The 26,246-nt window shown below is 41.6% G+C and overlaps 1 protein-coding gene across 1 annotated transcript in view; it reads left to right on the top strand.

Annotated features, from left to right (window-relative positions):
• LOC135699200 (carboxylesterase 1C-like) overlaps positions 1 to 25,922 on the top strand; it is a 39,687-nt gene extending 13,765 nt beyond the window's left edge. Inside the window, exons 3-6 of the mRNA XM_065219406.1 lie at positions 23,302 to 23,534; positions 23,599 to 24,678; positions 24,735 to 25,150; positions 25,206 to 25,922. Of these exons, the coding sequence (XP_065075478.1) occupies positions 23,302 to 23,534; positions 23,599 to 24,678; positions 24,735 to 25,150; positions 25,206 to 25,782 (2,306 nt within the window). The 3' untranslated portion in view covers positions 25,783 to 25,922. The remainder of the gene's footprint in view (positions 1 to 23,301; positions 23,535 to 23,598; positions 24,679 to 24,734; positions 25,151 to 25,205) is intronic.
• Positions 25,923 to 26,246: the final 324 nt, after the last annotated feature.

Below are 26,246 nucleotides of genomic sequence, written 5' to 3'. Positions count from 1 at the left end.
ACCAATGAAAAAGTTCGATTAATTAATTGCAATAAACACTAATGATTGTAAACATACTTAACAAAGAAAACTTAAGCATCAAAATAAACGGGTCTGAGGAAAATCTGCGAAAACAAATTTGATCATTTGACTTGATATTGAGCAGTCTCTTACTTGATAACCATTTTAAAGCTTATTCCAAACTTTTCAAAATATTGGCTTAAGCAATTGTAAACAAATAACGGTAATGTTAGGAACGAGTTCTCATTTTAGCCCTGGAGAAAAACTACCAGAGGATGTAAATAAAGGCAAGAAAATTAATATTTTTCAAATAAAATAACTTGAAAACTGAATGCGATCGACTCCGCACCACTCAGGTTATACATACCGTATGCGTGATAATGTTTGCACCATTGAGCAATGTCAAAATTTAAAAAAAATCTCAAAAATTCGTTTTCGAGTTTTTTTTTATTATTCAAAGGGGGGATGTTTCTCAGAGTCTTAAACTATGTTAATCATCGATCGAGTTTCCACTTGCTGCAATTACGGCCTCCACACGCTTCCGGAATGCACGGCAGGTTCTAATAATGTAGTCTGGATCCATTTATCTCCAGGTACGGGTCAATGTTTGTCTGAGGCTTGCTGTACTCGGGTGGCGTTTAGAACAGGCCTTGGCCTTCATGACGCACCATATTGAGTAATCCAGCGGATTAAGATCGGGGCTGGATGGCGGCCACATATCCTTCGCCCAGAACGGAAGATGTTCCTGCAACCACTTCTGAGTGCGGTTCGAGGGTGGCACGGAGCCCCATCTTGTTGAAATACAACATTTGGCTTCGAAATGTACTTTTTGTTTTTTTTTTGTTAATTAATTAATTTGTACAGGCTCAATCGAATAAACATAACAGAGCCAAGTTATCATTTTCTTTATACATTATAAATGTCTTAAATCTAAAATTAAAGCATTTGAACCGATTACTCGCGGTCTTCTCGAGATTAGTGGATGACAAATGTTTGGATCGGGAAAGGGAAAAGGAGATTTGGAATATTTATTTACGATCACCGCCTTCGGCTAAGTCGCACAGACTGAACTACTTAATACTATTTTCTAGACTTAATTCCTAATCCTATGTGAAAATACAGTTTTGGACATGTTAAAATCGAATTTGTCGTCAACGTCATTAAAAGCCCGGAGACACGAATCAAGTGGATTGTGATGCCCATAGTTCGTCCTGTGGTACGGAATTGCCAGTAGAGATGAACCCAGTAGAGGTGAACTTCGGAAGCGACGTGGAGGAATGTTGATCGGTATCTGCTCAAGAAGTGCAGGACAGTCAATACCTCCTGAATTGGGAGATGACATCAAACACGAACATACGCTGCATTTTAATTCACCTCGATGACAGACTTTCTAAGTTGATCAATCGGCATCGGTCGGGGTAAGAAGGAAGATTTACTGGGTCATTCCAGGGAAGCTGGCGTAGAGCGAATCGTATGAATTTCCTCTGCACACGCTCAATTGCTGAGATCTGCGTCGCGTAGAATGGTGTCCATACAGGAGCAGCATACTCCAGGATACTTCGCACTAACGAACAATATAACGTTTTGATGGCGTACACATCAGTAAAATCTGAAGCATGTCGACGAATGAATCCGAGTGCAGAAAATGCTTTGGCGCTTATAATAGCTACATGTTCGTTAAGCTTCAATTTTGAGTCAATAGTAACGCCCAGATCACAAATCGATAGAACTCGCTCCAGTATGACGGATTCCATTTTAAATTGATGGACAATGGGCCTGGTGCGTCGCGTAAACGAAATAACTTTGCATTTGTCCCTGTTCACGCGCATTCCATTATCGCTACACCAAACGAGCATAACGTTTATGTCCTCTTGCAACGCCATGCAGTCTTCTGAAGAAGTGATGACACGATAAATCTTCAAGTCGTCGGCAAAAGAAAGGTTAAAAGAAGAGAGCAGCATACACAAGTCATTTACGAAGATATTGAAGATCAGCGGCCCAAGAACGCTTCCTTGGGGTACACCGGACGTGATGTTGAACGGCTGGGATTGTGCCGCATTCACTACAACACAACCGGTTCTGTCCGACAGGTACGAGAACAACCACTGCGTTATCCATTCCGGAAACCCCATGTGTACCATTTTGTCTATGACCAAGATATGGTGTACAGTGTCGAAGGCCTTGGCGAAATCTATATAAATCGAATCAACTTGTTGTTCATGTTCAACTTCGCGAGACAAGGTGTTGACGTAACACATCAGATTTGTAGTCGTGGAGCGTTGTTTCATGAAACCATGTTGGCTGCCGGAGATTAATGAAGATACGGCGTTATACAGAACGTTATGCACCAGTTTTTCGAAAATTTTGCTCAAGCAACACAAGACAGAAACACCTCGATAGTTCGTGACTCGATTACAGTTGCCGGATTTGTAGATTGGAATGATAGAAGCTGATTTCCAAGCCACTGGGAACATCCTGTCATGCAGCAAACGGTTGAATAGAGATGTTATGGGAGATGCAAGTGCGGTGGAGCAATTCTTTAGCAGCAAGGGTGGTATACCGTCCATTCCAGGTCCTTTATCAACGTCGAGTTCTTCAATGGCTTTCACCACTTCGACAACGGAAAACTGAACGTCGGGTAGATTTATGTCTGGTGAAGCAATATGGGCAAAGCGGTTGAAGCGAGGAACAGGCGATGATTTGCTAAATACGCTCTCGAAGAACTTGGCGAATAGGCTTGCTGCTTCCGACTTAGAGCTAGCGATGGTTTCGTCGTATTTAACGTTAGTTGTAATGCGAGTAGCCGATTTTTGGCTTCTGACAAAATTCCAGAAACATGAAGGATTTTGCTTGACATCTGATTGAATCTTAGCCATGTAACTTTCATACGTGTAAAAGAGAAGTGCCTTGTACGTTGTTTCCACTTCCTGAAGGTTATTCCGCTCACCATCGGACTTCATCAGAAAGAAATGGCTGCGTGCTTTCCTGAGGACGTTTCGTAGATGACGTAGTTCAGAGGTCCACCATGGCTTGTTGTAGACTGAAGAAGCTCGTTGTCTCTTTTGAGGTACTTGGTCACTAAGAACTTCGTAAAGTTTATCATAGAAAGCTGATACAGACTCGTCCAATGATTCCCGTCGCAGTAGAGCATCCCATTCGATGTTTGAGAGCACGTCATCCAAACGACCAAAATCACACGACTGAAAATTAAAGTTGAATCTCACATCCCCATCGTCCGTTGTGATTGTGCCATTACAGCTTTCGTCAAGAAGCAAGATAAATGGTGCGTGATGGTCGTCAATTGGTAAAAGTGGAGTTGAGAGTACAATGAGGTCAAAGTACTCCGGTAGATTGGCAAACACAAGATCGAGGAGTCTGCCATTAGTATTCACAACATCGTTGACCTGACGCAAACCAGAGGCAAAAATATTTTCTGTGAGGCAACGTTCTATTTCTGAGGAAACGTTTGACGGGATAAAGCCGTTCACGTCATCGTCTGATTGCCACCGTAAACTTGGAAGATTGTAGTCTCCTAGTGTCAGAATCACATCAGCTGTTGACGAGTTTTCCGAAATTAGCTGCACTGCGTTCACATGACCGTAATACAGGTCGAGGGACGAATTGGGAGGAAGATAAATGGCAATGATGTATGATGTGATGATTTCACTATTTCTAAAACATATACTTAATTCTATCGACATTATATCAACTCTGTAATTAAACAATTATTACAGAAACAAATCTACAAAAAAAATACACACACAGATACACAAAATACAAACTAAACACAAGGTTAATCAAACTTACAATCTATGGTTAATATTCTTAAAGAAAACATATATGAGTTGCATAAACTCCAGATCGCGTCTAGCCAAAATATCCCGAACTGGATCGAAATGTACTGTTCTTTGATCCACGGAAGAACATACTTACTTAAAATCCCGATGTAGACCTCCGTGTTGACCTTGTCGCCTTCTGGAATGAACACTGGGTCCATTTTTGCCATCGGAAGCCACCAATCCAAACACCATAACGCTAGAAATGTCACTTTTAACCACGAGTTAAATTTAAATCGGCAAATGGTTCACAGCCTAAGTAAATCATTTTCTTTTATACACAACCTACTACGGTATGAGCTATAGATTACGTGCATGCAAAGAAAACCAAGGCATTGTATGCACAGGTGAAACGGGAACCTTATTTGTACGATGTACGCATACGGTAGTGTCGTAACGCAGGGATGGAAAATCATTTACATTCATTTCGTGCATTCATTTACATTCATTTGCCTCTAACTTTTTTCATCAATAGAATTCCATAAAATAGTGTTTAATGGTTTTGTAGGTTTTGATATTAGCTACATCTTTTGTAAACAACTCAAATCTGTACCTCTAATGCATGATAAATCAGAGCGATAAGAACCCACCATTGTTTTTCAGTGAATGTAAATTGCATTCACTGAAAAACAATAACATGCTCTGCCAGCTCTATTTAATCATTCATAAGAGATACAGATTTTAGTTATAAGCTACAAAAGTTTCATACATTATTTTACGATATTTTGTTGATGAAAAAAGTTAGAGGCAAATGAACGAAATGAATGCACGAAATAAATGCACGAAATGAAAGTAAATGATTTTCCATCCCTGGTCGTAAGTAGTGCGCATTATATCGCGTCGTTGTGCGATTACAGCGTACTTCGTCCGTATGGAACGAGAGAGAAATCAATTTTCGCTAGAAAGGAGGCGGAGCGAAAAAAAAAACAATACGTAGAATTCCAGTGAATCAGCATAATAAATATCAAACGAATCTGAAACTCCAAACATATTACCCAACTTATTTTTAGAAAAAAATAGTTTTCCTAAGTTGGTATGTGTGAAACTACGAAACAATTGGCATAATTCGCAAACTTATAAGTTTGATTTAGGAATTTAGGAGGAGTGTTGTGAGGAAACGGAAACTATAGTAGCAACAATCAATACGAAACTTTCGATTTGAAATTGGCTAACTACTTGACTAGCCACTATTGGTCCCAAGCATACGATTAACGTATCCCATTCTAGTCGGAATTCTAGTACTACACTATGTTTGTTTTGATTCTCTATGAAAGTTTGACAGATAAAATAAGGGGTTCGTGGATTTTCCCATGTTTCGAGGGGTGAATCGATTAGCTTGGGACCGAAGATAGTACCAGAGCTGAGCCAAAAAGTTGAGCACGTTTCTTCAGGACCTACTAGTCTTAGAGTTACCTCTATGGTAGTAGCATAGAGGTAACTCTAAGACTAGTAGGTCCAGAAGAAACGTGCTCAACTTTTTGGTTCAGCTCTGGTACTCTCTTCGGTCCCAAGCTAATCGATTCACCCATCGAAACATAGAAAAATCAAATCACCCCTCATTTTATCTGTCAAACTTTCATAGCGAATCAAAACAAACATAGTGTAGTACTGGAATTTATAGTAGAATGGGATACGTTAATCGATTTGCTTGGGACCAATAGGCTAGTCAAGTAGTCAGCCAATTTAAAATCGTTAGTTTCGTATTGATTGTTGGTAGTAGTCTGGTAGAAGCTAGCTGTTTAATAATTAGAGAAATAAACTCATTCGTTATTGTCCGTTCACCTAAACCAGACGTACCTAGTTTTTTTACGTAGGATTACGTCTTTTTGAAACATATAGGGGGTGAAATATCAAAAAACCAAAATCAACCATGCTACGAAAAGTGGTCAGGATTTGACCGCTTATACCTCTGTCAATAGCGGATGGATATTAATTCTAAACTAGCCAATCAATTGGAATGTCATCTACAAAGCTGCATTAATGAATAATTTATCAATTTTCAAAAGGTCACTATTGCAAATTTCATGAATGTGCAACTGTTGCTATAATAATGAAAATTTTCACCGCTTGACTGCGAAAAGCGCTGTCCCTAACACAGATTTAAAAATCGAATCTACTCTGATCTTCGAACAGTAAGCTTTTTTTTTAGTTAAACATCCTACTAGCACATTTTGAGATATTTAGAACTTTAACATTTTATTTTTATTTTTACTTGAAATTACTAAAGTCAGACGTCGTTTCCATCAAAGTGTCCGAGCAATTTATTTTCTGACGTAGGACTACGTCTGTGATTTCTATATGAGGGTACATTTTGTGAAAAACGAAAATGGAACATGTAACAAAATTATGAAAGATTTTGAACATCAATAACTCAGCTTCCCCTGGACCAATTTCAACAATTTTATCACCAATCGATCAAATATATTTCTACGCATCTGTTAAATTTAAGACTTAATCATTTTTCAAAATATCATTATTGAAAATTGCACGAATATGCAACTGTTGCTATGATAATTAAAATTATCACCGATTGCCTGTGAAAAGCGATTTCCCAAACACAGATTTCAAAGTAGAATTCCATCCGGTGTCACCAGGCGATGTTTATTCAATCACCGCGTGGTGAGTGGTAGAGTTCTCCAGTACACAACGAAAGGCTCCCAGCAAATTGCAAGGCTGGACTCAACCGCTGATCGGATTCAGTTCCAATCACCGTGTGTGGTGGTGTCCGGTCGTCGGCATCAACAGCAGCGCACTGGTGGCGCGTGGCGTTGAATATTGTTCTCCAGTACACATCGTACACAACGAAAGACAAGTAAGGAGCTGCAGCCCACATGAGCATCCATAGAAGGAAGAAAAAGCCGCACCGCTATTGATCGGAATCAGTAGCTCTTCGTGAGTCGCTGTGGACCATCTATGCCAAGCGCGTCGCCCTCATTCCAAACAACATACAGCTCACCAGCCTCATCTGTGTTTAACACTCTAATAGCTCAGCATTACTCAACCATCACGACAAAACGGTCCTTTTCAGGACCACAATTCATTTGTAAAAGAGTATTTTTTGGACATTTGTTAAGATCATCAATCGAATGTCGGTTATCATATCAAGATAGAGCTAGAATTAGCGCGTAACAACTTTTGTAAACAATGATTTTTTTTTGATGATGTTTTGAAAGTCAAGTCTCGCCCACGCAAATCAACATCACTATCAGGTAGGGTAAGACTTTCTCTACCCGACGGTAAAGTTGGTGCGGGCCTTGAATTCCTAAAAATCATCCAGAGAAGCCATTGTGTACAAAAGCTGGTGGTCTGATTTTGATCCAGAGATGATGGATTTTAATTCTTAATACGCCAATCGATAGGAATTTTTTCAACGACTCTGGTAAAATTAGGACTTTATCATTTTTCAAAATGTCACTATTGCAAATTGCACGACTGTTCATCTGTTGCAATGATAATTAAAATTATCACCGATTGCCTGCGAAAGCAATTTCCCTAACACAGATTTCAATGTTGAATTCCATCCGGTCTCACCAAACGGTGTTTATTCAACCACCGCGTGGATGTGGTGCTGTTTTCCAGTACACAACGAAAGACTGCCTGCAAGCAGCGAGCTGCAGCCCACATGAGCATCCATATAAGGAGAATCAGTAGCTCTTTGTGAGTTGGTGTGGGCCATCTATGTCAAGTATAAACAGAGAGAACCCCACTCAAATTCCTATTCCTATGCAAAACACAAGCTCCTGCTGCAGTTAACAAATAAGACCACGTAGTCCTACCATAGAGGTAACTCTAAGACCACTGGGTCCGAAGAAAATCATTATTATTTTTGGCTCACTCAGTACCAGAACAACGGTCCCAAGCAGTCCCAAGCTATTTCACTCACCCCTGCATGTTCTGCATGAATCCACACACCCCTGATGTTATCTGTCAAACTTTCATAGCGAATCAAAACAAACATAGTGTAGTAATAGAATTTCAACTAGAATAGGGTACGTTAATCGTTTGCTTGGGACCAATAGGCTACTAAAGTGGTGAGCCAATTTAAAATCGTTAGTTTCGTTTTGATTGTTGGTCCTACGTCACCATTGCATACAACCCCATAGTACTTTTTAATTTCAAAGAAGCCATTCTGAAAATTTTACAAGATCAAAATGGCAGAATTTTTAGCAAAAATGTGAATCATTGCCCATAACAAACAATTATGCAAAGTTGCATACAAGTCGGAGAAGGTCGAATTTTTCTGATTCGTCATTTGGCGTGGAACTGCTCTGGTTCAACTAATATCCCGCATGAGTTGATGAGGTCCCACGAAGCTATACGGATTCATATAATAAATCAGGACATCGTACAAGAATTTGTTGATCCTGTAGAACCTCAAGATTACCTCCAGGATAAATAGGACATTCCGAATAATATCCTCCAGGATAATGTTAACCTCTAGGATTAGGACATACCGGAATACTTTGTTATTACAACAATCTATCTCACATGTTATTATGGGGCTCCATGCAGCTCTACAGGCTCATACATATAGTCTGGACTACGTACAATACCTGATTGACTCCATAGAATTTTAATATCTGATCTCCAGGCAGTTTAAGTAAGAAAAATATATATCTTGTTTATGCAAATTATGTCAAACATGATGTGTTGAAGTCCAACGATGCTCTACAAATTCGTGAAGTAACTCAGAACATTGTACCAGAATTTATTGAGGACGTTGAACGTCAATATCTAAACACCAGGATAATTTGAAATATTGTGTTATTACATCAATATATCTCTTATGATGTTCTGGGGCTCCACGAAGCTGTAAAGGTATAACAATTTAGTCCGAACATCTTAAATTCTTGTTGAATCTATCTAAAACATCACGATCCGAGGTGCTAAATGATTTGGAGAATCCAAGATATCTTATAAGCACATATAAATCTCTCATGATCAAGGAATCAAAAATATCTCCAAATGACTAAATGACAAGCGATCACCGAACCGAATGATAACGCTATGTCAGAAGAGGAAAGCAATAATGATATAAGATTCTTCCTTTTTTTCATGACAAGCAGCCCATGCAACACAGCTCACTCGGGGAGGTAGAAGGAAACGAGCAAATTGTTGGCAAGCTGCTTCACGAAGCAAAGCAGAAGCAACAATCAATACGAAATTAACGATTTTAAATTGGCTCACTACTTGACTAGCCTATTGGTCCCAAGCAAATCGATTAACGAACCCCATTCTAGTCTACATTCTAGTACTACACTATATTTGTTTTGATTCGCTATGAAAGTTTGACAGATAAAATGAGGGGTTCGTGGATTTTCCTATGTTTCGAGGGGTGCATTGATTAGCTTGGGACCGAATAGAGTACCAGAGCTGAGCCAAAAAGTTGAGCACGTTTCTTCGGGACTTTCTGGTCTTAGTGTTACCTCTATGGCAGAAGTTGATACACGTGTGTTAATGGGATTTTTTTGTTATGTCTTTTCTCGATTCAGATCAAGCTATTGGCGTTGACGGCACCGTCCAAAAATTGTCTCTTCTAGCAAAGATTGACAGTTTCTTTTGGGATTTTTCGGTGGAGAAAGGATAGCACGAAGTCCGCCATGTTTCACGCACAGTTATATGTTTTCTTATGGATTTTATCATATGAGTAAAGAGCTACAGAGTTTCCGTCAACACCATGTATATTGCAAGAAGTGTTGGGAAAATATCAAAAAAATCAAATCTCACCAACGCACAGTGGTTGAAAAATCCATTTTGACGCTCTTAATTAATAGCACCATGGAAAAAAAAATCACCATGTGTCTCACACTTACTTTTGCGCTTATTGTGAAACACATCCATTTCATGTGTGAATCTTATGCTATGAACCATGCCTGAACACTATGGATTTGAATTGTGACACACTTGGATTCTATGTTTCTCATATGGTGATATCAATAGCTTTGCACACCATAGTTCAATATTCTACAATATTCTACTTTATCGACTTCTACTTTACCGACTCTAAAAATTGAAACGACAAATATGTAATCAAAACTGCCAGAGGCCAGAGCTTTCACATGTCTTTTTAATGGGTCTGATTTGGGATTCGATCATGGACTGTTGGGGTGTGCTGTTGCCGGAGTCTTCGTTCTATCTCACTGTGCCAGGGTTGTTCTCATATATGAGGCGGGTTAATAGGATAAAGTCACAACTCTTGTTTTCGATGTTTACCTTTCTGAGCAAGCAATTCACATCGTATTGAAATGCAAAACACTTTAAATCCATCTGTTTTGAACAGTAGCGTGATTCAATGTGCAATACACTTGAATAGAAAGTGAAAATTTTTCAACATTTCAAAGTTTTAAACACTCTAAATTAACGTGTATAGCACATCGAACCAAGGTGAAATACACTTAAAGTAAATGTGACTGTGCATTTAAAAAATCAAGTGTTTAAACACTTCAATCAAACGTGTGAAATTTTTTGAGTGTAAAGCAATTCTAGATAAACATTTCAAAAGCTCCTATCTGCATTGATCGATTCTCTTCATCGACTTTTCCGTTATTAACTCAGCTTCAAAACCTTTCGCTATTGTATTTCACGTTTTGGATGCTAGATAAGAATCTCCTTTATCAAACTATGTTGAATAATTAGCGCGAAATCTGTTTGCATAGCAGTGGTTATCAAAAGAGAAAGTCGATGAAGAGTATCGATCAAAGCAGATAGGACCATTTGAAATGTTCATAGAGAATTGTGAAAGTATATGAAAGGTATAAGATAGAAGAACTGTGGAAGCCAAGCGAAGGAGAGAGAGACTAATTCTGTCAAAGAAACCGGACAGCAGAGGAAGCTACGAGAGCAGGGCTTTGAAGTAAAATGATATTATCTGGAAACATGCTCGTGCATGGTTGTCAAGTGTCACGCCGAGTATTTTAGTAAGCTGTTTACGCTTCCTGAAAACGTTTTAAATTTGCTTCCGTCTACTTCTGAAAATGCAAAAAGTATGGCAGGACGGAAGGTTGTTCCTTTCGAAGAATGTTGTGAAACAACGTAGAGGAAGAAAACTGCAGAGGTTCGGAATAGCTACTATCTTAATGAACTAGCATTTGCGACACAAATGAAGATGAGAGAATCAGGTGAGAAAGAGGTGACGGATATCCTGAAAACCGTTTCTCACGCACGTCCTGCAGATGAAAATAAGTTGGTTCATTCTTTGAAGAAGTCCTTGAGCAACCCTATACCCGAATACACAGATCTACAAGCTTTGGCTTTGTTAATCAACACCAACCTATCGAACCTGGTATTACTTGCCAGCTAGTATTCATAAAGTATTGATACATGGATCAGCCGTGATTGAACATTTCTTTGTTCTAATCGATCAGCTTTCTGAGGAAGCACAGGAGGCAAGGAACAAGGATTGGAAGAGGTACATGTATTTAACCAAAATAACAACGAATAAATTATTTTATTTAACAGATACCAAGAGTTCAATACCCGCAAGCAATCAAGATCGCTTACAAATCGTGATCTATTGAACTGGCTCCTAGTTTTATCAGATACTGATTACTAGCATTCGTGGATGGCCTAAAAAGCACGAGAAGCCATTGTCGAGCGATGCTAAACAGCTGCTAGCAGAAGAAGCTGAAGGAAACGATAATGATTATATTAATGGTTATGATAACGATAGTAAAGATATAGAAGCATTCACAACTCCCTAGCAGATGGTCGTGGACGGACAAATTTACCACCATTTGAAAGCTCTTTTAATGTAGTTTTAGATGCATTTGATTTTGCACCTTCTTGCACCTAGGAAAGATACGCAAGGCCAAAGTATGAGGAAAATAGAAGAAAATTTATCAATAACTCATCCTATTAAAATGATGCAGGTATAGTATGTTCTAAAACGATGTGTATTTTAGTATACCAATCAACTTTGTTGAACATAATGAGGACCTAAAATTAAAGAAAATATGTGTTTTGATGAAAAACGTGTTTTTGGGGGGTCCGTCCTCAAACAACGCTCTCTATCTCGATTTGAGTGAAATTTAGGTCTTTTATGTCTTGAGCAAAGTTGTTTGTAATCATTTTTGCTACAACTTTGCTCAAGACGTCAACCATTTATCTCGACATTGTGGAAAAATAAATTTTTCATTTCACTTTTAGGGGGATTAATCACAAAATTCATGCCTTAAAAATATGAAGCATGTTATACTCATCAACTTTGTTGAAGACGTCATTACTCTAAATCCGCTCTCCATGGTGCTATTAATTAAGAGCGTCAAAATGGACTTTTCAACCACTGTGCAACGGTTGATTTTGCAAGCTGTGATATTGCAGCTCGGAATATCAAGCTTACTAAACTCACCAGCTGCAAATCTCAACAAACTGTGGTGAGATTGAGTTTAATGATTTTTGCTTTAAACCCGAACGCAAACGAAATTCCCATAACGGCTGGCAGCAGTCACTTCTTGTCTGTCATCGGTGAACGGTAAAATGAGATAGCAAACTATACTTTCTCTTTCTAAAGCAAACCCCACACGCATCAATATATTGACGCGAAGGGGAATTATTGACAATAATATTGATGATGTGAATTCAGAAATATTATCAATCTCGATATATTGACGTCAATATAGAATGTATTGACAATACGATTATTATCAATAAAAGTAATCGTGTAGGGTCCACTTAAGAATACGATGTGCAACGGAATGATTTTTGTGTCTAGTCAACTCTCCGCTTGATTTTTGCAATAAGGCGAACCAGCCCAAGGCTGAAAGCCTCCCTAATAAAGATAAATTAATTAATTTATTTTTGCACATTGTGAATAGTCTCACAATATCTAAGGAGCTTGTAAAATCAATATCAAGCATGATATTTTGTTCCAATATCACGCGTGATATTGAGAGCGTATGAGAGTGGAAAAATATAATTTGATTGATGATTTTGCCAACACTGATTGCAAGTTATCTCACCCACTCTTCGCTCTTCACTCTTCGCGAAGAGGCGATCAGAAAATCGCCCATTATGACTCTGTCAAAGCTAAATTTGCAGGATTTATGTGTCAAACTCAAATTTTACCATCTTTTCTTGTTACTTGCACATACAAAATATCATCATAATATCTTATTATTCCATGATTTCATAAAATATTTTTTTAGCCAAAATGAATGCAAGGCACCCTGATTGCAACAAAGCAGGCAAGCAATATATCATTATCCTTCTACCACTCCGATCGAGCTATGTTACAGAGCGAGTTTGTCATTGGAGTCGTAGCAACTGTTTTGTCTGTATCGTTTGATGCTTTATGTGTTTGGATTCTCTGCTCATGATGATGTGAGGACTCCCGAAGCTCTTCATATTCATTCATTTGGTTGGGACAACGATAAACATTTCATTCAGCAAGTAGAGCTTTAAGATCAATTCTTCAGGATGCTTTGGAGAACTTATTATGCCTTGTATATGCTGTTTAGCAGTTCATGTGATGTGATTAAGCATTATGACTAATTCTGAATACAAATCTTTCGATGATATATCCTATACGTCACTGTTAACCTAAAAATATGATGATCAAAACTTCGCAATAATTTGGATTATCTAGGACGTCCTATCCGCGAATGTCTAATTTTTTGTACTTCTATGACCGAATTCTGTCATAAGATGTAAAAAGTTCCTTAATCCAGTATTGCAATTTTTTTTAGATTGTGCCACGTATGCTGCAGGCCTCCAGGCTATATGAAAAAAAGCAAAATGGATTTTTTTATTTGGATCAACTTTCCTTGTCTAGAGCAGTTAATGTATACAAAAAAATGTGTGTGTTTTTTTTTTAATTTTATCACGAACGAATGCACCATTTTTAAGCAAACTTAATCACATGAGCTAGTCAAAATTTCTGGAAAATTTTATTCATTGCTATGCAATTTTTCTTTTTGGAGTTCATTGCGTTTTTTTCAGCGATTTTTTCCACAAAATTATAGACAAAACTTTTTGAACACAACTTCGCAGAATGATTTAATCCATTTTTTTACCAAATGTGTATGTTATTTCCTGTTCAGACGTGACCAGAGATCAACAGCAATGTTACTTGGGTTGAGCTCCATACGAAGGAACAGGACTTCGTGGCCGAGTGCTTAAGCTTATTGTGAGAGGTTCGATTCCCGCTCCAGTGTTCAGTGTGTAGAACCTGAACGGTTGAAAACGCTGTTAATTGTCTTTTTTTAAACGGGTACCCAACATTGTACGAATCTTCCAACATGTAAAACCAACAAAACAGCGACTCCAGTTAGGCAATCGAAAGACCCCTTGCTGCTACGACCAGAACTTCCCCCTACATTAAAATCGCAACCGGTTGACAGGTATGCATTGTTCAAAGGAGAAAATTGTTCTATACCGGTAATTTGGCTTCATGATCAGAATGTTACCTCTTTATTTATAGTAACTTTTCATCGCTCCCTTTTGGCTTATTCGCTCATTTATTTATTCGTTGTTATGCTTTACTTCTGCCCACCCGGCAGAGTGACACCACCATTCTCGTTGTACCAACAAGTGGTAGTTAGGTATTCCGTGCGGCATCGTTATTATGTCTATGCTAATGGTTCTTACTGCACGTGATTGCAGAAATTACAAATTCCCGTTGTTTTGGTAGTTTTCCGAATTGTATGCTGTGTATGGTTTGTCCATGTTCCAACATGGACATGATTGGAAAATACTTCGCCATACATGCGTGTATGAGACCAGCGAGCTTGAAACATGGAGGTGCTCATTGCTTCTGAAAGTCACCACCTAAGGTTTTATTTCGAAAAAAAATCTCCATGGAGATCGATAATATTTTGCGGGTGAGGAAAGTGTTTAATTTTGAAGATTTATAAAACTAAGTCTTAACAAAAGTTCCAGGAATTTTTTATAAGTTAAGGGCAATTCGCAAAAGTTTAAATGGCATTATTTGATTTCAAAGAAAATCACAGAAGTTCGAGGAACTCCGTAAACGTTCAAAGAACGTTTTAGAATTTCAAGTAGTATGACTGCAACAGACTACTCTTTCTAGCATTCAGCACTGCGATGCAAGTGTGAAAGAGTAAGCTGTCTTACCATAGAGGTAACTCTAAGACTAGTAGGTCCCGAATAAACGAGCTCTACTTTTTGGCTCAGCTCTGGTACTCTCTTCGGTCCCAAGCTAGTCGATTCACCCCTCATTTTATCTGTCATAATTTCATAGCGAATCAAAACAAACATTGTGTAGTAGTAGAATCTCGACTAGAATGGGATACGTTAATCGATTTGCTTGGGACCAATAGGCTAGTCAAGTAGTGAGCCAATTTCAAATCGATAGTTTCGTATTGATTGTTGGTCTTACCACTGTCGTCAGTTTTACCGCTGTCAGTGTGTCCAAAAGTGTCAGATTGTCCAAAAATGTCAAGATCATGTAAGCTATGGTGCATCTATATGTGGTTGACCGGGATAGGGTCTCCCTGAGCATTGCACATAGCTTTTATTTTTGATTCGATTTACGTGCAAAATAATAATTCAGGCATAACATTTGATAACGGCAAAAAAGCATTTGTAAACAAACTTTCTAAGGTCCTTTACACGTGAACCAAAGTATGCTCACGCAAATCAATACCACTTTCGGAAAGGTGATAGTTGCCCCTATCCGATGATGTTGTTGGTTTGCGTGGGCGTACTTTGTTTCGCGTGTAAAGGGCCTTAGAAAGTTTGTTTACAAATGCTTTTGTGCCGTTGGTGTTGTAGGTCCGTTGTGTATTGTTGGCTCCAATGAGTTCGTTGTGTTTGTTGTTTCCGATGAATCCGTTTGCAAAAGGCAGATCTTCGTTATTGGCCGTTTGAAGATGCCCTTGGACGTCCGCAAAGTGACCACACTCACGAGATTGTCCTTCCCAGGATGCACAGCTTCAATGCGGGCGAGAGGCCAGCGAACAGGATGCTGAAACTCATCGACAAGCACCACTAGCCTACCTGGCTGGATTTCGGTGTTGGGGTGGCATATCCGCGTGTCCTTCTGGAGCTCTTGCAGGTACTCAGTTCTCCAGTAATGCCAGAACCGCTGAGAAAGTTATTGCAGTTTCTGGCAGTGGTTGAGACGAGAGAGATGAACGTTGGCAACGTTGGGACTTGGCACTGCATGCATCGTCGAACCGATAATGAAGTGTGCCGGAGTGAGCACAGCAAAATCATCTGGGTCCTCAGGCATCGGGACGAGCGGCCGGGAGTTCAATGCGGTTTCTATTTCAGCAAGGACGGTTGACAGGTCTTCGTAGGACAGTCTGGAGCAGCCCAGTTGTCGATGTAGGTGCTTCTTTGCTACCTTGACGGCGGCCTCCCAGAGCCCACCAAAATGAGGCGCTTTCGGTGGGTTCAAGTGCCAGACAATCGTTTCTTCGGCGCAGAATGTAGCGATTTCATCGTTCACTGGTCCAGCATAGTCAACTCCTGTGATGTCAAATGGTCTGCTGACAGTGATTTGCTGGGCTGGAAGCTGCCCTATTTGCTGGTATGCCGGAACGGGATTGGCTCGGGCGCATTGGAAACAGTTTCGGATGTCCACTCCATTAATTGGCCAGTATTCCTCATGCATAACCGACAGCATCAAGTGGCCGCCACCGTGAGAGTTTGTAGTGGATGGATTTGGCTATTAGCTTAGCAAGAGGATGGAAACTGGGAAGCAGGGCTGGGTGCTTGGATAGGTATGGCTGTTCTGATAGTTTTAACCGCCCACCCCACTCTGAGAACCCCCAATGTGTCAATGAATGGACTCAAAAGCCTAATGGAGGAATGTTTATCCAAATGTCGTCGTCGTTTTGGAAACAATCGGCTTGGGCCAACTGAACTAGCAAAGTTCTAGATTGGTATAGGTGCTTGACTGATAGCAACTGGAGTTTAACAGGATCTGTGGAGACCGGTTGAGTTCTAGCGTTGGTGCGTAGATTGTGGACGAACTTTTGGCAGTAAGCAACGATTCGAGATAGTCGAGAAAAAGAGGAGTACCGTAATAAAAGCGGATTGTATCTTGGTCTAGCTCTTGTAATGGCGACTACTACACCCTTGCGCTCATCTTCTGCTTCAGAAACTTCGATGTGACTCGGAATCGGCCATTCTAGTTTCGGATGTTGCAACCAGTCCGGACCGTGCTTCCATAATTTGTTCTTTACGAATTCGCCTACATCCATTCTTCTGGATACGAGGTCGGCTGGATTCTCGAATCCTGATACGTGATTCCAGCTGGATCCATGCTTTAGGGTTTGCACTTCTGACACCCGATTGGCGACATAAGTTTTCCACGAACTTGGAGGGGATTTCAGCCACTGAAGTGTCACCGTAGAATCGGACCAAAAGAAGGATGCATCGATGTCCATCTGCAGGGCTTCTACGATTCGGGTATGGAGTTGCGCTGCGATGACTGCAGCACATAACTCGAGCCTGGGAATAGATAGCCTCTTCAAGGGAGCAACACGAGATTTTGCGGCCAGAAGCTGGATTCGTACGTTGCCTTCGGTATCCATACTGCGGGCATGGATGCATGCCCCATAAGCAGCTTCGGAAGCGTCTGCAAACGAATGTAGCTGGACGGTGGAGTTTGGTAGAAATGCGTATCTGTCGACACGGAAATTGGACAAGTTGGGCTGGTACAAATCTTGCCATTTTTGCTTGATTGAATCAGGAACCTCTTCATCCCAGGAACACGATGCCCACCATAGCTCTTGAATCAACATTTTTACCTTGACGACAATAGGTGCAATCAATCCTAGCGGATTGAAAAGCTGGGGGAATTCCGGATAGGATCAAACGTTTTGTCGCCACCTGGATGACTTGATGAACTCGGAAATCAAACCGAAACTGGTCTGATGCAGGCTCCCACATGATTCCGAGTGTCTTCACTGTTTCACCTGGGTCAAACCTGAGGGTTGACTGAGTCCCTATCTGGTCGGCTGGTAGTCCTTGGAGAACCTCGAGTTTGTTCGATGTCCACTTCCGTAATGGAGATCCTCCTTTGCCTAGCATCTCCGTGAGCTCTCCGCGCAATTGTATTGCTTCAGCAACGGAATTAGCACCACCTATGAAGTCATCCACGTAAAAGGATTTTTTTTACTACTGGGGCGGCTTATGGGTACGAGTGCCCTTCGTCGTCGGCGATCTGCTGCAGGGTTCGGGTGGCCAGGAATGACGATGGACCTAACCCATATGTGATGGTGAGCAGTTCATAGGATTGCAGAGGGTCAGTGGGACTGAAACGGTACTTAATTTTCTGCAGTGGAGTATCCTTCGAGTGTAACAGTACCTGTCGATACATCTTTTCCACGTCTGCTGACATTGCGACTTCAAACTTGCGATTCCATACTACTGGTCCAGTAGTTCGTCCGTTGGTCCTACGCAGAGTGCCTCTTTGAGAGAAAAACCAGATGATGTTTTGTTGGAGCCGTTAAAGACTACTATACTACTATAACCGGATGGTGATGTAGGTAGCATTCCGTCGTACCAGCGCCAGCATCATTAGAAACCGGTCTCATGTGGCCTAATGTTAAGTACTCCGCCATGAATTTGTCGTAGTCGTCCTTCAACTTGGGCTCCTTAGCAAATCTCCGTTCGAGTATCTCAAATCGACGAACTGCTGTTACTGTTCACTATTTATTAAACTTTGTTCTTCAACTTTGTGAACTTGTTCTCTCAAAGGTTGGCGTGGAAAATAACTAGTGCTATTCTTCGGACCGGTAGCGGACCATATATTTCCCTTTTCCCAAAATGTCCCTTTCCTTCTTGATCCATTAGTCCCATTCAAAATTTCCCTTCTCCTCCATGATCCGGGTGGTGGGTGTTGTTTTCTGTAGGTGTATAACAGTTGGTGTGTTTCTGTATTTAATTCGACAGTTCATACTGGAGTTCATGTTATTCAGTTCCCTAATTCCTATCTGTTTTATGTATATGAATTAGCCATTAGTGCTCTACTATTCCTTCACTGTTAAGTTTTAGCAACAATATGAATAATAATATCATTAATTCTAAGCCAACATTAGATCAATCATTACTGATTATAAACTATCATGGTTCTCAGCCATGAGCGCACCGAACAGCAGTATACTAGTGGATTGCTGTCTCGTTCGGTAGAGTGCTCGCTCTTTATAGCACTGCTATCGCTCTGCTTGAGCTTTTTCCATAGGGCAAAGTACCCAAACGGTAACAAGTGTTGCGGCCGTTTCCTACTTCATTCGTGGAATGTCCAACAGGTCCTGCAGGTGTCGCTTTTTGAGCAAGTACTCATTCGAATAGCGGTTGATCAGCGTCTGCCACGCCAACTGGTAATTGGCAGCACTGATGGCGATCGTCTCGATGATCTGAGCAGCCTCTCCCTTGACTGCTGTACGGAGGTAATGGAACTTTTGGATCGGCGGTAGGTCCTGGTTGTCATGGATCAAAGCCAGGAATGTGTCGTGGAATGTCAGCCACTGCTTATAACCACCGTTGAATTCTGGGATAGAGATAGTCGGCAACTTCAAACCAGCCGTCCACCTTGGCAAGAAGGGGGTATATTGGCTTGCGAAATGAGTGGTGGCGGTAACTGTTGGCTTTTATTTTTAAGAGCCTTGGCTCAAAGGACGGTATTGAAGATTTAAAGCTTTACCTTCATTAGTTTTCTCCAGATCCTCCAAAGCTGTCTGCACGTCCTCAAGAGCATTCCACAGGTAGTCGAGGTTATCCAGTCGAAGCGGTACCTCGAGCCCATCCCGTTCGGCGTTGAAGTTCTCGACAAATAGCGCGACAAATAGCTCGTTGGCTCACAGGAATTCGCTCGGTTGGGGAACAGGAGATCGTGTGATTGGTCCACGAAATGAATCGACAAATGAGATGGTGTCGTTTTAGGCTGCCTTCGACAGCTTGGGTAGCAGTAACTCTGCGCTTCACTCGATGGACAGGAACACGGCCGTCAACGTGGGCGATACACGACCGTCGATGGGAATCACTGAAGATGATTTCCGATTGGTGGCTTGATGGTGGACACTTGCTGGCAACGTTTTGCCAAATCGCAGCTCGACAGGTATGAGCAAAAGGTCACCGATGATCGATACGAGTAGCATGCAAAAACGGAGAAAAACGATCTAAAGGCACCCGTGGACAAATGTGCACGATTTGGACAGGTACTTTACCTGATAGTTGATTCAAAATGCCTTGAATCAATCAAGAAATCAACTCCGTTCTCCAAAGTTGTGCGATGGCGTCGTATGCATGCAATAGGATGAGCACAATAGGATCCTTTCTTTGGCCGTCGCTCAATAGATGGATCGATGGCGTCAGCGTCCAACTGGGATGGCGTCGAACAAAAGGGATTTGATCCGGTGGGTACGCTTGGAAGATGGCGAAACCGGTGAGGCTCACGATCCTGGTCACGGCACCTGAATGTTGGGGCAGATCTGGGCTCACCTGGATCTATATCTTCACCACGGGTTTATTACATACACTTATAAGTTCCCTGAACTTTTACCTTTATTGGGTCGAGAAACTAAAATTTTCATGCATTCAGTACACTTAATTATTATTTGCTCCGATCTCATCGGTGGTTGGTGATACGACTAACGAGTCAATCCAAACTATATCGGGCGATGCCCAGCATCCGATCAACCGATCTACCGAGGGCGCGAGAGAATGAGAATAATCTCCACACGTTATCGGTATCGGTCACCTATTTTATATAAACGAAAACATCGAACTGCAACAAGGACAATTGATCTAAATTCGTTGACTTTTAGCAAAGATATTTAATTAACAAGATATCCCACTAATCAAATCCTCGTACAAGGCAATGGATACACCACCCTTATGTGATCGCAGTGCCATCTAGTGAGTGCACATTGAAACTGTTGGGAGTTCCCCGCCAACTTCACCACCAGGGCTCAATAAATGACAGGTGTCAGTATGACAAGACGGCCAAGGGAAGAAGATGATCGATGTTATCATAATTATATTTCGATAATAAAATTCTCACTTTGTTGCGATTGTATCGATTTTCAATCATTACCACGTTATACGCCACAGAAACGCTTGAGAATACAAGGACACATACAAGCTGGGCTTGTAATATATTTTGCTTTCGAGTGAACGAGTTTCCAATATCACCACCGGTATCAGTAAGATGCATTGTTTACAATAGCTGATACGGCCCTTCGAAAAAGTAATCGAAAATTGATGATTTGTGAATAAGTTGCTCAACATAATCTTTATATGCATAGAAGTATACTTCGAAAAACACAATGTATTGAAATCATTGCTTTGTAATAAAATATGCCGTCTTCATTGGCCAACGCTGTACGCATTCTATTCAAAAATTACGTTGGAATAATGATTACTTTCCTATTTTATAAAGAAGGTATTTGTCAACGCCACCGAAATCGCAAACTGAAGCTGCCAGAGCTGAGTGAAGACGATAAGTGATGACACCGCTTCGTGTTTTGATTTGCACTGTACCCTCCCCTCAGTGGTGTGGGTTCGTACATGCATAGATGTTGGTGTGCGTGTTTTCTTTCAACGCTGCAGTTCAACGTTGTATCGTCACAAACCTATTGGCACTGTTATCTGTCTCTATAAATTCCAAAGAGTGAAGGGGGTCTGCTGATATCGTCCTCTTTCCTCGGCTGATCATCAACGTCCGTATTGACATCTGTCATGCTGACACCTGTCAGTTATTGAGCCTAGGTCGTGAAGTTGGCGGGGAACTCCCAACAGTTTCAATGTGCACTCAACAGATGGCACTGCGATCACATACGGGTGGTAATTATATGCCTTCTATGAGGAATTGATTAGTGCGATATCTTGTTAATTAGATATCTTTGGTACAGGGCAAATCAAAACACGAAGCGGTGTCATCACTCAGCTTCGGCAGCTTCAGTTTGCGATTTCATTCGCCGTCATTGAAAAATACCTTCGTTATAAAATAGAAAAGTAATCAATATTCCAACCTAATTTTTGAACAGCCAATAACATGCATCGTTGGTCAAGGAAGACAACATATTTATTACGATTGTTTAGCAATGATTTCGATACGTTGCGTTTTTCCATGTATACTTCTATGCTTATAAAGATTATGTTGAGCAACAGCATCATAAATCACAAAATCTCATTACTTTTTCGAAGGGAAGTATCTGCATTTGCATCATACTGATACCAGTGGTGATATTGGAAACTCGTTCACTCGAAAGCAAAACATATTACAAGCCCATCATGATGTGAGCTTAAATTTGATTGTTTTCTCAAGCGTTTCTGATGCGTATAACGTGGTAATGATTGAAAATCGATGCAACCATAACAAAGTGAGAATCTTGCTATACACGGATAGAAATCTCCTTATACCTTTTGGCAAATTTCTATTGCTGATTATTCATAAAATGTATAAGTCAACTAATAAGCAGACGCCTTGCAAATAGTTTATGAAGATCATGTGTCAAATGAAATGTATAAGCGGTCACACATACCTTTTATGCATTCTTATAGGACCTATATGGTTTGTCTTATGGAATGTATAAGGCTGATGTTTGGCAAAAATGTATAAGTGAAACACATGAATAAAATAATTGATTTTCGTTTCGTGTAACAATATAATGATGATGACATCGATCATCCTCTTCCCTCGGCTGATCATCAACGTCCGCGCTGACATATGTCATACTGACACCTGTCATTTATTGAGCCCTGGTGGTGAAGTTGGTGGGGGACTCCCAACAGTTTCAATGTGCACTCACCAGATGGCACTGCGATCACATAAGGGTGGTGTATCCATAGCCTTGTTCGAGGAATTGACTAGTGGGATATCTTGTTAATTAAATATCTTTGGTTCCAGCCTAATTGTTGTATGTTTTTTGATAGCTGATATTTGTGATCTAGAAACTTCTAGCTGATACTGAGATAAATATGATATAAAGTTTAAATAACGTTGGGCTTTAGGTAGTGATAAACATCGCAAGAACTATTCCACAGCCGCAGACAGTATATGAGCAAGTCAAACGCGCATTCTTTTGCCTGTGGAATTGAGGACATACCTCATCCATCAAAGTATGAGTTTGGGATCACTGTTTCTTAATAGAGCTATTTCAGATGAAATTGTCGAATTGTTAGCCTTTCTTTTTGTTAAAGGGCAAATGCATGCAGATTGATAAAACAACTACAAACAAATGCTCTCCAGATCTTAGATCACAATTTCGTAACATTCACACGAATGACGTTTCTCCTCGTTTCACCGATCCGACATGACCACAGAATGACCTTTGTACACATATTATCGCAAAAACCATGTCATTACTTTCCTCCGCATGAAGAGTCGTTTTCGCAAACCATGCGTGACGAATCGTCGCAACGACACATGTGAGTCTGCCAACTACGGTTCACATGCCCATGGCAGCCGCATTTGATTACGAAATCTACTTGTTTATATGATAAATGGTCGATAATGATTCCCCTCTGCTTTTTTCTCTACTTTCACCCTCAGCCGAGGGAAGGAGACCACCACAACGATTCCAACTTCAACCAGCATGTCGAACCTTACCGAATCCCAGCATAGTTCATCATCTGGAGACCACTTGTAGTACCGAAGCCATGATCGTGATCGCATCGCTCCTGCATCTATTTAAGCTTGGATTACTACTGATAGCTACGAGGAGCAACGTCCAGGCCCAGATCCAAGATGTCACCATCGTTCTCAGTCAGGGAACGATCGTCGGGGTAATCTTAACCACCAACTCTCATAAACAAAAAAAATATTTCCCAAATTTCTCGATGTTCACAGCTCAAAGTATTCCCGGAGACGTCTCGCATTCCCGTCTTCACCTACCTGGGCATCCCCTACGCGAAGACCCCATTGGATGACCTTCGTTTCGCTCCTCCGGTGCCAAGTCCCGGATGGAATCGGACCCTCTACGCTCGGGACTTCAAACCGATTTGTCCACAGTTGGAGAACAACAGCTACGACGATGTGGACTCGCAGGGTCGGTACAAATTCCGTGAAACCAGCGAGGATTGCCTTTACCTAAACATCTGGATGCCGGAAACGGCCATCAGATATGGAGGCTTCCCGGTACTGGTCATGATAACCGGAGAAGAAATGGCTTTCGATTGGTCCATAAACCGGGCTACGGGATTGGATCTAGCCTCGGACGGGATCATTGTCGTAACGGTTCAGTACCGTTCGAATGTCTTCGGATGGCTGTCCCTTGGTCAGAAGTATGCCCCTGGAAACTTGGGGCTACGCGATCAGCAGCTGGCACTGCTGTGGGTAAAAGATAATATACAAAAGTTTGGAGGAGACACCAATAGGATCACCCTCTTGGGTCACGGCACTACAGGAGGTCCAAATGTTATGACTCACCTGGTAAGTCCAATGGCCCGGGGGTTATTCTCCAAGGCGATCATAATGTCCGGTACGATCTTCTCGCCGTACTCCCGAGTAAATACTGATCGAAGCCTGTCGGAGGAGATTGTGAAAATTCTGGCCTGCAACTACGACATTGGACGCAACGTACTCAAATGTCTACAGCAGAAAAGCGTGCACGACCTGCTCAAGGCCTATGAGTACGTCTACCGGAATGGAAACTACACGATCAACCTGGGCCCTATCGTAGATGATTATCTACCAGCCATGGAGCGCTACGTTATGGACGATCCTCGATCGTTGTTCACCTCGAAATCTTTCATCATAGAGGATATGCCGATCATGTTCGGCATCACGAGCAACGAAGGCGGTTTCATGCTGAACAAATGGCTGGACTTTGCCAAGCAAGGGCAGGGCTATCTCCGGAAATACGTCAACGAATCATTGATTCCGAACATTTTGGAACAGTACGAGTACGATGGAATTGGGCGGAATCAGGTGAGTTTTTAAACTTTGAAAATAAACAATCTAAACTGTGATCCCTTCTCCTTTAGATTCGCGAAACCATTAGTTGGCGATTTTTCGACCAAATCCCGGACTCCACTGCCCACCTGCTTCATTCGATCATCAAACTAACCACGGAAACCAAGTTCGAAATTCCATTCTACAAGACACTGGAAGTTCTCAGCATGACCACTCCAGATGCCATCCAGGACCCATCCAAGCCCGATGAAACCCAGCAAGCCCTCCGAGGTGGCGGAAACCTGTACGTCTACCTTTTCCATCACTCCAACTCGATGGATATGCGAGGCAAGATCAACTACTTTGGCGGTGCTTCACACTCGTCCGATCTGCCGTTCCTGATGGGACCCAGTCTTTTCCAGGAAATCGGACGAAAGAGACTGTCCCAATCAGAGGATAAGCTCTGCAAGAAAATTCGTGCTCTCTTCTGCGAGTTCATCAAAGTCGGGTAAGGCCTACGTAAATAACGACCGATCACCGTCACTCATACTTATGCCTTCTAGTGATCCAACGCCCAGTCGCAAGGTCGACTCCTGGACGCCATACACGGAGAACCTCAAGTACATCAAACTGATCTCCAACCGAGTTGACGCCATCTTCCAAAACGACAAGCACAGTTTGGAGACCATCTTCGAAGATAACATCAAAACCATCGAGGACAAACTCCTTAACGTCAATCAGGACGACGCCCCAAACCAGGAAAACCCCTACCTTTTGGGTCGTAACAACCTGGACGATCAAGAAAGTTCTCGCTCGTCCAAGAGCGCCATCTTCCTGGACAACACCAAAGATTCCGAATACTTCCACTACCTGCGTCGAATCGATAGCTTCTGGTACAGGTTCCTCCCGAAGCTCACCCAAATCATGAACGCCACCGATCAGGAACGCCTGCGAAACAGACGAATCGATCTGAACCTGGAAGAAGAACAGGAACTGCTTCGCGAGTCTTCCGAAGCGTCCCGCTACAAGCATGCTTTCTTCTCGATGCTTACCCTGGTCTGTATGCTCCTGGCCGTGCTGTGCGTCTGCGTGTACGTGTTGAAGAAGAGTACAAACAAAAGCTTTAGCAGTATTTTATGACACAAGTTCTTCTTCCGGTCCAAGCTGTTCGATCGGAAGAACCGCACCAAGAAAGCGGAAGTGAGTGGTAGTGCGGCGGATGATGACGATGAGTTCAACATTACCGGTATCAGCCACCGGATCAAGACGGCACCGATCGCGACCCGGACCATGACTAGGACTGGGACGGATCGTGTGGTCCGGAGCAATCCGTTGTATGGCGAAAATTACAAACGGTTCGTTACGGGGGGCGAGAGTGTGGGATCCATGGGATTCGGTGCTAGTGCTAGTAATAAGAGTGTAATTGGGGGCTTGAGAACCGTGGAGGGGTCCTCGATAAGTGGGGCGAGAAGGGGAAATAACGAGTTTGGCGAGAATGTGAATGCCATCCTGACCGATATGGCCGAGGAGTTGGAGGTTAGAAACTGGCGGTATCAGCTTTCCAATGACCATTTTTAGGATGTAAGATGTGTGATAGGTTCTGG

This window comes from Ochlerotatus camptorhynchus, unplaced genomic scaffold (assembly GCF_037179485.1).
Source record: "Ochlerotatus camptorhynchus isolate MF236.1 unplaced genomic scaffold, CSIRO-AGI_Acam_v1.1 ptg000010l, whole genome shotgun sequence".
NCBI lineage: Eukaryota > Metazoa > Arthropoda > Insecta > Diptera > Culicidae > Ochlerotatus > Ochlerotatus camptorhynchus.
Note: the sequence above shows the minus strand (reverse complement) of the source record. Positions and strands in the feature narration are given on the sequence as shown.